The sequence below is a fragment of the Tupaia chinensis genome, unplaced genomic scaffold, assembly GCF_000334495.1.
Source record: "Tupaia chinensis unplaced genomic scaffold, TupChi_1.0 Scaffold144150_1, whole genome shotgun sequence".
In the NCBI taxonomy this organism is placed as follows: Eukaryota; Metazoa; Chordata; class Mammalia; order Scandentia; family Tupaiidae; genus Tupaia; species Tupaia belangeri.
The window spans coordinates 443,569-455,387 of record NW_006204006.1 but is presented as its reverse complement, the minus strand read 5'-3'; the positions used below and the strand labels follow the sequence as shown (position 1 = coordinate 455,387).

The 11,819-nt window shown below is 49.5% G+C and overlaps 1 protein-coding gene across 2 annotated transcripts in view; it reads left to right on the top strand.

The window, feature by feature from the left end:
* NUDCD3 (NudC domain containing 3) overlaps positions 1-11,819 on the top strand; it is a 101,575-nt gene that overhangs the window by 83,598 nt on the left and 6,158 nt on the right. For both annotated transcript variants that reach the window (XM_006166018.3, XM_006166017.2), the window contains exon 5: positions 10,456-10,644. In XM_006166018.3, the coding sequence (XP_006166080.1) occupies positions 10,456-10,644 (189 nt within the window). The remainder of the gene's footprint in view (positions 1-10,455; positions 10,645-11,819) is intronic.

Here is an 11,819-nt window from a genome sequence, read left to right as displayed (position 1 = left end):
CCCAAGGGGAATGGCCACGCCGCAATCCCTTCTCCTCCATTCTCCTCTTGGGATCTTGGGCATGCATGCACATGTGCCCAGCATGAGTTTAAGCCACCGGGTCCAGGACTCAAACCGCGGTCGACTACATGGGAGTCCAGCAACATAGCTATAACTATAACTGCTGGTCCCTTAAGTTAAGGATCTTGAGCTGAGAGTATCCTGGGTTACCCAGGCTCCAAACTGGGGCTAAATCTAGTTCTCATAAGAAGTAGAAAAGGGGGAAATGCAGATAGAGAAGTGAGGACCATGTGTAGATGGAGCAATGCAGTGACAAGCCAAGGAGAGCTTGGAGTCCCCTCCCCGAGCTGGCAGTGGCAAATAAGGATTTGCCCCACACCTTTAGAGGGCTGTCTACCTGTGATCTTAGACTTCTGCCTCCAGAGCTCCAGGACCCCAGGACAAGGCCCCCTTGCAGCTCTGCTATGAGCTCTCAGAGCTGAGAGGCTTGTGGAGAGATGCATTAGAGCACAGCTTCTACTGTTTCTGTTACAGTCCTTGCTCGGAGCTGACCTCTGGCTCCCCACCGCTTCACATTCAGCCTGTGCCTTCTTGCCTGAGCTGCGGTTCACACACCAGCCAGCTGGGGCAGGCAGGGGTGGCTGCTAAAACCGTATGACAGTTCTTGCCTCCTTCCCTCCCTCCCTCCCTCCCTCCTACACTCCGGAATGTGAAATGAGACTTCTTGACTCAGGCAAGCTCCTTTCTTGGTTACGGAGACGTGACGTCAGCCATGGCAACGGCTCCAGCTCCTCTCTCCAGTGCCTCCCTCAGTCCCAGGAGCCAAGCAGTTGGCTTGCACCTTGTCCTTGTTTCTCCCTCCGGGGTAGGCCATGGGTGGCTGGCTGCCTGTAGGCAGGCCACTGCTGCTGTGGAGTACTTGGATTTGTTTGCTCCACGGTGGTTGGTCGTAGAATCCGTACATGAGGCCAGTTCCCTCCACGTGCACATCTTCATGTACTGACAAGATGCTCACACAGGCATTGAAAGTTGCTACAGTGGCTCTGGAACATTCTCTGAGGAATGAGACCTTGAAGCTCAAGCATAAAGACTCACCGTGATATATTTGTCTATGACTCTTAAATACCCACTCCTCGCTCCCATGTCTAGATTATTTCCTGTAGTTACTGTTTCTCTAAAGTGAAATCCTGAAACCACAGCCTCTGAGCTGCTTGCTGTGGATCTCAGGGATGAGCCCATAACCCCTGAGCCTCATCAGGGCTGAGTTTTGTGTTCTTGGTGTCTTCACTAGAAACTACAGGTTAAGTTACTTTAATATTTTGGCAAGAGCCTAAAGCCTGGGAATTCAAATGTGACATGAAATGGGGGCCCATTAGCCTTCAGTGTGGCACTGTCTCTAGAGAGTCATCAGTGTTTTTTCAAGGAGACCCGGAGCCAGTCCCTGTGCTCCCAGTCCCTAGGTTCCAGCTAAAGAGTGTGGTTGAACTGAAGGCCTGCTCCAGGCAGAAATGTAAGGAATGCTCTGAGCATAGCCAGCTGGAGTGCCCTCTGTATTGGGGCGGGGCAGTGGTGCAGCTCCAAGCACATGGACCTTTTGCCTCCCTTGGAGAGCTGTGGCCCGGTCCTGGCTAGCCTATGCAGTGTCATAACCTCGTTTTAAATATTTAAACTTAAATAAATAGTTGGCAACATTAAAACCGAGAGAGCGCCTGCGCTGATGCTGACTGGTAGTACATTCTGAGGAGCTGGAGTTGCTCTGCATGGCCCATGATCTCCCACAGCAAGTGCCAAGCTGGGCTGGCTTCTGCCATATTGCCGTCTCTCAGTGTCTGCCCTTGTCCCAAGGTGCCTTCCGGAGGGGACATCCTACAGTGTTCCCGAAGTCTTGTTGGCCTTAACTTGATCACACAGGCAGCTGCAAGGAGTAAAGTCGCCCTCACTGGCCGCATGCTTCTCTGAATAGAAATGAGGTTCTGTTACTAAGGAGGGAGGGATGTAAATGTTAGTGAATCATCAGCACAGATCGGGGGTGTTGAGGTAAGTCTGTGCATGTTGGGGTTGAAGTTTCTATGAGGACGTGTTGGGAACTCGATTAAGTCTGCAGCTAGGCCCCCTCAGAGACATGGATTGTGGATTTGGGGTCAGGTGGGTAGAAAGAGGAACCTGGACATCTTGTTTTCTGTAAAACAAAGGGTGACAGTGACTTTCCCCGTCTGACTTCTCTTGGTTCCACCCTATACCAGCATCATAAAGGATGGTAAGGAGACTGTCAGATGGTATAGTGTTTAAGGCACTGGACTCCCATGTGGTCAGCTGTGGTTTGAGTCCCAGACCCAGTGGCTTGAAACTCATGCCAGGCACATGTGCATGTATGCCTAAAATCCCAAGAGGAAAATGGAGAAGGGATTGTGGCATGACCATCCCCTTGTTTTCTGTCTGTCTCTGTCTCTCCAGTGAACGTATGCACCCTATAGGCAAAATCTTTCTCTCGAAAAAGAAAAAAAGATAATGAGATTTAAGCCACTGAGAAACTAGTTTCACTGCTGACAGTAGACAGATATGAGACTCTCCTTTGCAGAGGAAAAAGCACTCAATTCAGTGATGCACCAACACCTTGGTTGGAGTGTGGGGCCTGGATCCAGCAAGCCAGCCTTCTCTAACCTTTGCAGGAGAGATGGGACCAGGCAGGGCCTCAGTGGATGCTTTACCAGGTGGGGGACCCAGGAGAACCCTGCAAACCAGTGGATGCACAATGGAGAGGCCAGACTTCATCTTGTCAGAAGACTAACTGGATATCCCGAGAGGTTGTGGATGTCACACTTGCAGGCAGAGTACCCCTATATCCAGGTGGTCAGGTCACCCAAGCTACTCAGGAAGAGACGTCCATGAAAGAGAAAGGCTGTGAAATGTTCCAGATTAAAGGGATCAGGACCCCCTATTCTGGGGCCTGTGCTGAATTGAAGACGAGCAGGGTCATAAATAAAAGAGCTTCCTGGTTTGCTTGGCGGCAGATGGATCCATCATGGGGTTCAATCCTTTTGTGACCTTGGACCATAGCAAAAACTGCAAACCACTGCTCCCACTTCAGTGCCCCTAGCACGTATGTAGGAAGATCATGTCATTTCCCGGTTTCCAAGGAGCAGCAACAGAAGTACATTGTCTGTTCCATGCCCATCTGCAAGTATGATGAGGTCTGGGGATAATTCTCTGTTTTGTTTGTTTGGTTGGTTGGTTTTTGTTTGTTTTTGTTTTGTTTTGTTTTTCAGGTGATTTCTTTTAGGTGATTCAGCAAATTGGTAAAATAATCCAGGTGTACAGAAATAATTATGTCATTTGTTCCAAGCAGATATAGTGTAAGAAAGCTAATGATACAATTGTCCATGTTGGTATTCACCCAAGCGAGGCCATTACCATCAGGCTAAAACTGAACAAAGATTAAGAGAAAATTATTGCATGCAAAGCCAAATCTCTACAAGTTGAGAAGGAGGAAGGCAAATTTAAGAAAAAGTTTCTGAGAAAATGCAGGAATGAATAGAACCTATTGTGCACCCATGGTTTAACTATAGATTTTTAGCTGGGTGTGTTTCTTTGGAACTTTTTAAGATGTCTCTGGAACATTTTACCCACCTTCCCATTCCCGTTTTGTTACTGTCTGTAAATCTGCTTTTACAATGTTGACTAATAATTTTATGACTAAAACCCAGAAATATCCCCTAATTCAATAAACAAACAAACAAACAAATAAATAAAAGGGCTTTCTTATCCTTAGGAAGCAACTCAGGGTAAAGAGCCAAGGTGGATGCAGCTTACTCTTAGATAGGTCAAAACAGGTATGCTGTTAAATATTGTGTTACAACACGTGCATCACACATGCAGAGTGTGCAGACACAACTGTGAAATGCCTGTGTGGGTATCTTTGTACTTGTCTTAGCAACTTTTAAGGTTGAAATTATTTCCAAATGCAACATGCAAAGAGATGCCCAGTAAGCACATGAAAAGCATTTCAACATGTCATTAAGGATACACTAGTCAGCCTAGCCACAATGAGCTGCCCCTTTATACCTGCTGAAAAGACTGCTAAGAAGGTGCAGAGGTGGAGCCAGCAGATGGCATAATGTTTACATTGTTGGACACCCTGTGGTTCAAGTCCCGGACCGATGGCTTAAACTCGTGCCGGGTGCATGTGCATACATGCCCAAAATCCTGAGAGGAGAATGGAGGAGAAAGGATTGTGGTGTGGCTATCTCCCCGGGGATGATTTCTCACTTTCTATCTCTCTCTCTGTCTTTCTGGCGAGCGCACGCGCCCTATAGCAAAAATCTCTCTTTAAATAAAAAAGAAGATGCAGAAGGCCAGCCCTATTGTCCCTGTTGTGCATTGGGAGCCCAATCCCACATGGCTGACTACAGTTTAGTTCTTAGCTTCAGTGGCCCGGCATGTGTGCATACCCTAAATTGACAGGATGGAGAGATGGTGGAAAAGAGATTGGTATGTGGCTATGTCCCATTAGTGTGTGCTTTCTCTCCCTACCCCTACCTCTCTCTCTGGCGAGTGCTCATGTCCTCTGGTAGTAATAACAAAAAAATGGTAGTAGACAGTGTAGCAAGTGCTGGATGAAGTGTGGCACGTGGAGCAGGTCCTATGCTTCTGGTGAGCATATGCAGTTGCAGCCAGTATAGACAGCAGCGTGACATGGCTCAGCCCTGCACACAGGGGTCTCTCAGGGAGAGATGGGAACTGCACAGCAGTCAGACTCTGGGATGCCCACATGTCCAGATGTGTGGTTACTGCATGTCGAACTTCAGAGCCTCCACTCATGCATGGTGAGGGCTGTGTAGTTCTATGTGACATTCGGGATGTGGGCAAGCTGAACAGAACAACATCACAGGCAGAGAGGCAGCCCCTCTAAAGCATGGGTTTTACTGTGTGCATGGGGGACCTCTGCATGTTTCACACATTAAAAAATAATAGAATCTTCCTAGAGATTAAAGCCAGCCTGCACAACATAGGGAGACCTACTCTAAAAAGAAATACTGAAACTATGTTAGACTATGAGGCTATACTGTCAGAGGTGTTGATGTTAAGACAGGGACCTTGTGCTCCACTCTAGGTACACCATACTCTTCCTCTGGGCACTGTGCTCTGCAGCAGGCATCAGAAGTCTGCTGGAGCCACTTGTGCTCTGCATCGTTCAGTGGTTTTGAAGGTTAAGTGACTGAAGCCGTACCTCAGGCCTCCTAAAAGTATCACACCAAGGAAGTAGCTAAACGTGGAAGTGACAGCAGTAACAATTAGATCTAACTCGTTTATAGAGCATGTGAGTATTCAGAGCATGAAGAAACCAGTGAAAAAGACTTTGTGTGAGGGAGATGGGGAGTGCGGATAGAGCCTTTACAGGAGGAGACTGGAGTCTGGGAGAAGGGCTGGGAATCCGCAGGTGGGGGTTCAGGCCCCAGAGTGTGAGGCAGAGTACTCCAAGAGGGGCCCAGGCAGGTCAGGACGACATCAGGGTGCCAGTCTCAAGGTAATCATCTTGTTAATAGCCTCATAGATCATGTTCTTCTTAGGGTGCTCACCTTCAGAAAATAGAGTAGTAGGTATTCCAAGTGTACTAAAGTACATTTGACTGATTTTACAAATAAAACCTTGGTCTTCTGGGGCCTTTATGAAAACCTTTCTAGATGACACTGCAGGTCCCATCAGCAGCCTCAGTACTGAAGGGAGCCCTCACGGTCCCAGTGAGAAGAAGTGGAACAGTTCAGGCATAGGGCCTGAAGGCAGAGGGGCAGTGTTCTTACTTGCACCAGGATAGAGGACAGGTGTTGCTGGCCACACCCACCAGGCTCACTGTAATCAAAAGAAAAGATACGTGTCAGCGTGGGGACATGGGGAAACGGGAACCATTGTGCACTGCAGTGGGAAGGTAAAATGCTGCAGCCACCCTATGGCTTTGTGGTTGAGGGAGGTGGATTCCCACATGGCCAACAGCACAGTTTGAATTCTGGCCCCATTGGCAAGAAACACATCGGTCACATGGGGATGTATGCTCAAAGTCCCAGTAGGTTGGAGTTAGTGGAGGAGAAGGGATTATGGTTTGACCACTCCCCACTGGAGAATGGAGAGTTCTTTCTCCTTCCCTCCCTCCCTCTCAAGGGAGTGTGCCTACTCTCTGGTCAAAAGAAAAGGTGCAGCCACTGTGAAAAACAGTGTGGTGGTTCCTCAGAAAGTGAATAAATATATAATTACCATGTGACCCAGCAACTCTACTTGCACTTAAATAGTCCCAAAGAATAGAAAGTCAAGACTTGAGCAGATGTTGATGCATGAATGTTCACAGTGGCCGCCTTTACAATTGAAAAAAAAAAAAAAAGAAACCCAAGTGTCCACTGACACATTAATAAATAAAATGTGATATATCCATACGATGGACTATACTATCCTGAAAAAGGAGCCATGTTCTGACATGGACTCCAATATGGATGTACCTCAAGGACACCATACTAGATGAAGCCAGCAAATAGTGTTGGATTCTTTGGCTGACATGTCTACAGCAGGCACATCTAGAGGTGAAATCAGTAGTCGTTGACTTTGGCGAGGGGAGTCTTGGAGGAAAGAATAGAATGTAAAGGGGTTGACTGCTGGGGCCAGCAGATGACATAATGGTTATATCATTAGACTCCCACATGGCTGACTGCAGTTCAACTTGAAACTAATGCTGGGTGTGCATATGTGCCCCAAAATCGCTAGAAGAGAATGGAGGAGAAGGGATTGTGGCATGACCATCTCTCCTGGGGGTGATTTCTTGCTTTCTGTCTCTCTGTCACTCTGGCGAGCACATGCACCCTATAGCAAAAATCTCTCTTTAAAAAGGTGGGGAGGGTGACTTCTGAGAACAGGGCTGCTTTTTGGGGGTAAAGTTTTAGAAGTAGGTGGAGGTGATGTTGCATACCATTGTGTATTAAATGCTATTGAATTGTTCACTTCTGAATGAGTGAAAGAGAGTTTTTAAAACAGTGGGCTTAGGGACCACCAGTTGGCGTAATGACTGTGTTGCTGGACTCCCATGTAGTTGACAGCTGTTCGAGTCCCGGACCCTGTGGCTTAGAACTCACGCCGGGCGCGTGTGCATGCGTGCCCAAGATCCCAAGAGGAGAATGGAGGAGAAGGGATTGTGGCGTGGCCATCTCCCCTGGGGGGTGATTTCTTGCTTTCTGTCTCTCTGTCTCTCTCTGTCTGGCAAGTGCACGCGCCGTATAGCAAAAACCTCTCAAAGAAAAAAAAATGTGGGCTTGGAACCAGCTGGTGGTGTAGCGGTTACATTGCTGGACTCCCACATGGCCAACCATGGTTTGAGACCTAGACCTGATAGCTTAAAAACTCATACTGGGGACCAGCAGGTGGTATGTTGGTAAAGGATGCTGGATTCCCACATGACTGACCATGGTTTGAGTCCTGGGTTTGACGACTTGCTTTCTCACTTTCCCTCCCTCCCTCTCTCCTTCCCTCCCTCTGTCTCTCTCTCTTTCCGTCTCTGGTCAAATTGAAGGAAGGGAGGAAGGAAGGAAGGAAGCAAAGAGAGAGAGAGAAAGAAAATAATTAAAAAATAAATAAATAAAAGAAAACTCATGCCGGGTGTGTGTGTGCACATGCCCAAAATCCCAGAGGAGGATGGAGGAGAAGGGATTGCAGCATGGCCATCCCCCAAGGAGGTGATTTCTAGCTTTCTGTCTTTCTGGTGAGTGCATGTGCCCTATAGCAGAAATCTATAGCAGAAAACAGACAGACAGACAGTGGATTTACTGCTCCTGGGATTGTCCCATGTGTGGTGCATGTGGGTGGCATCTGAGTGAGCTGGCTGTCCCAGAAACTGCACTGCCTTGCTTACAACACACGCAGCAGACTAATGAGACCAATGAACCAAATTTAAAATTTTTAATTCAGAATGTTTAAAAATCTACTTGATTGGGGCCAGCAGTTGGCGTAGTAGTTAAGGCACTGCACTCCCTTGTGGCCAACCATGATTCAAGTCCCAGTCCTGGAGGCTTGCAACTCACATCAGGCACAGGTACGTGTTTGCCCAAAATCCCGAGAGAAGAAGGGATTGCAGCATGGCCATCCCCCCATGGGGGGTGACTTCTTACTTTCTCTCTGTCTGTCTTTCTCTGTCTCTGGCGAGTGCATGTGCCCTATATCAAAAATGTCTCAAAAACAAAACACCCCACAGAAACCTGTTTGATTGAATTAGTGGAAACTTTTAAGGATCTTTGGAACAACCCATACATGTAGATCTACTCTCCAGTTGTGAATTTTATGAAATTTAAATGCAGATCAAATATTTCTGATGGGATGCTGCTCACTGGATTTTTGTTGGGTTGCAAAGTGCATGGCAGACACAGAGCACATGGACGGTGTCCCAACCCCACAGCCTGGGTGTGTGTTTGGCCTGTGGGGTAATCAAGGCCTGAGGATAGTGACTGAATCCCCAACAGTGTTTGCCCACCTCTCACCTGTCTCTGCCCTGGCCCCAAGGTGCTGTCACTGGCCTTGAGCCCGAGTGAGTCTCTGCCCTGCGTCTTAGCACTGCAAGATGTGGGCAGGGCTCTGATGTGGAGACTGGTCCTGGCTGTAGAGTTACAGTGGGTACTCTGCAGGGTTTGTGAGTTCCAGCAACATATGCTCTGTGGACCTGATGAAGACAAAAGCAGAAACTCGAAGGGTGGCTTCTTTCCAGAGGCTTGTGTTCTGCAGATGCCCCCAACGTCTCTCCTGGCCATGCTGCTCCAGGAGACAGAGCTGCCAGGATACAGAGAGCTTTCCTAGGGAAAGCTTGTGTTCCCCATGTGGAAGGCGTTTGGTCGTATCAGTGTAGTAAAGAAGGGACAGAGTTCTCAGCTCTGGTCTTCCTGAGGCCCAGCCAGTCCCCGTCATGCAGACTGAAGTCAGAGCAAGCCGACCGAGCAGCATGCCTGGAGATGGGGATTGGTCCTGAGTTTCATGTGGACCCTGGCAGAGCAGAGCTGCTTACTGAACAGAGCAGGCATGGGGTGGGGTACAGTGGTCCTAAGAGAGTGGAAGGAATTTGGGGATGCTGATGTCACATTGCACTACAGATTTTTATCTTGCTTTTTCAGGTCCCAGGACCTCCTGCTCTCCTTGTGGCTTCCAGCACCTCCTTAGTGCCATCCTCTTGGTTAATTGCCTGCTTGAGAATGAGCCTGGGCTTTACAGGACAGGCCAGCATGTTCTAGGTGTCAGTGGGTTTTGGTGGCAAGATTTCATTGGGGAGGAGTGGGTGATGGTAAACGCAGTCTACAGTGCCACCTCTGGGGCCACACATGTCCCTGAACTTGGCGTAGTAGCTCTGCAGAGTGGTCATTTGTCTGTGAACCAGCTCCAGGCCCACTTTTCACAGTCCTCTACAGGTGACTGGGCAGGTTTCATCAATTGGTAGGAAGCTGCTCCTCCGTGGTAACACCTGCTCTGTGTATAACCTCTGCCACTCTCCCCACTCTGTGAGCAGCTTGGTTTCATCTTATCAGAGATGACAGGGCCAGGGCCAAGTAGGCAGACCCACTTAGGATTTCTTGGTCACCTTGGAAAGAACTTCCCCGTGGGCCCAGCCCCTGCCTCTGGGGGCCGTAGCCAATGTCCTTGCTCCCTGTATCCCTGTCTCATTGGGTAGCATGGCCAGGGTCTGTCCCAGGTGTCCTGCAACAGCTGAGCATCTGGGATATTCAGGCTCCACACTGCCCCTGCTGGTAGGCCACATTTCCACTTGGCTTTGAGTTTTTGTGGTAATGAAATAATTCCACAGACCCCATACTGAGGGCCGCTCTTGAGGCTAGTGGGTACTCTTTTCTCAACAGGGCTAACCTGTGCCATGTCTGTTGATATATCTGGCAGGCAGGTATCAGACTCGGGATGGCCTGCCTTGTCTTTCTCAAGCCAATGAAGGGCCCAGGTCTACGAATGGAGGACCCCCTCATGCTGCAAACCTGGCTGTATGGAGGAAGTGGTGGCTGGGCTCCTGAAGCTCCCAGCCAAGAGCAATGAGTCCCCAGGAGCTTCTGTCATGCATCAGACTAAATTTGGGCTTCTGGTCCCAGCTTCCCCAAGGTGTTACCCTCAGAAGCCAGATGGTTGCTGGTTGATGCGGAGCAGGGAAGACCTGGAAAGGCTCATGTGCGGTCCTCTTGATGAACTGGGGGTGGGCACTGCCTTTTTTCTGGTGATGGAGGACCTGAAGAAGAGGGACAAAGATGTCAAAAATGTAGGTCCCCACACCTCTTCACCTTGCTGTATTGCAGCAGACACATTCTCATGAGAGGGTCACGAGCTCCTTCCCAGATGGTGCCTCTCACTGAGCTGTAGGTCCTGGTTCAGCCCAGACACCCACCCTTTGTGGACTCTGCTGGGTCTAGCTCCTGTGCCTCATACCTTGATTCTTCTCCCTAGGTGAACCTGAGCAAGGTGGGCGAGTACTGGTGGAGTGCCATCCTGGAGGGAGAAGAGCCTATTGACATTGACAAGATCCACAAGGAGCGCTCCATGGCCACTGTGGACGAGGAAGAACAGGCAGTGCTGGACAGGCTCACCTTCGACTACCACCAGAAGCTGCAGGGCAAGCCACAGAGCCATGAGCTGGTACATATGGGCAGGGCTGACACTGGGGTAGGGGGGTAGGAGGAGGTATGTAACTCCTGCAGGCCAGCTTGGGCTGCCTGCATCACCTGATTGCAGCTTTTGGCTGCAACCCAAGCCTGGACAGAGCTCAGGTAGCAGGGCTTGTAAGGCATCTAATGTATCCAACGCTCCCTGCAGCACTGCAGGACCCTCACTGGAGGTGTGTGGGCCAGGGTCACAGCCAGGTCAGGTCTTGACTGTGGAGGACTGGTGCCAAGAGAGTAGTAGCCAAGTGTCAGGCCTGCCTGAGGCCTTCATGGAGTCAGGGCTGTGGGGGGAGCAGCAGGAAGAAAGTACACGACTGACCGGCGTCGCACCCAGTGCAGTCTGCCATGGCAACGAGAGTGATTAATCAGATATATACAGTCTTCCTATTTTAATAATCCCAGGAGCAGCTATTCAGGGAAGGAAGAGTTGCTTTCCTCTGATTATTTTTAACTTCCAGTGTCCCACATACATAGCACTGTGGGTTTGGGCCATGGAGTGGCTGTGGGCATGGGCCAGCCTCCAGATTCCCACCCCAGGAAATCATTTAGATTGCAAGTTTCCCTGCTGCTCTCCTGGAGGATTCCTACCTGGTGGCCTTGCCTTTGGTAATAGTGTTCTGTGAGCTCTACCACCATGTTGTTCCTTCTTGTCCATCCACACAGATGCCTCTGCTGCACAGGGAGTGCAGGGTGAGCACCAGTGCCCTACAGGAAGGGTGGGTGACTGAGCCAGGGCCCTTCACTGTGTCCCCAGAAAGAGGTTGACTTTTCAAGGTCACAGGACATGTTCAGGCTCCCAAGGAAGCAGCTCAAGCATCAGGGGTGAGGTTTGACCCTGGCCTGATTCCAGACCTTTTTCGGATTTCCAGACCTGATTCCAGACCTTTCTGTCCTTTCAGCCTTCCTGTCCCCAGCCCAGTTCTCTGTGGCAGAGAGTACCCTCTTGGTTTGGCCCCTTACCTAGGGCACAGCAAAGCTGAAGGAACTGTGATTTGTGTCCATATAAAGGTCACAGTGGCCTCAAGCAATAATTACGGTGTTCTCAGAGTGCACCTCAGCTGAGCCTTGCAGTCACAGTTTAATCCAGTCATGGGGCGTTTGCCTGTGGCAGCCATACTGAGGGCTGGGCCCTTTCCTTATTGTGGGGCT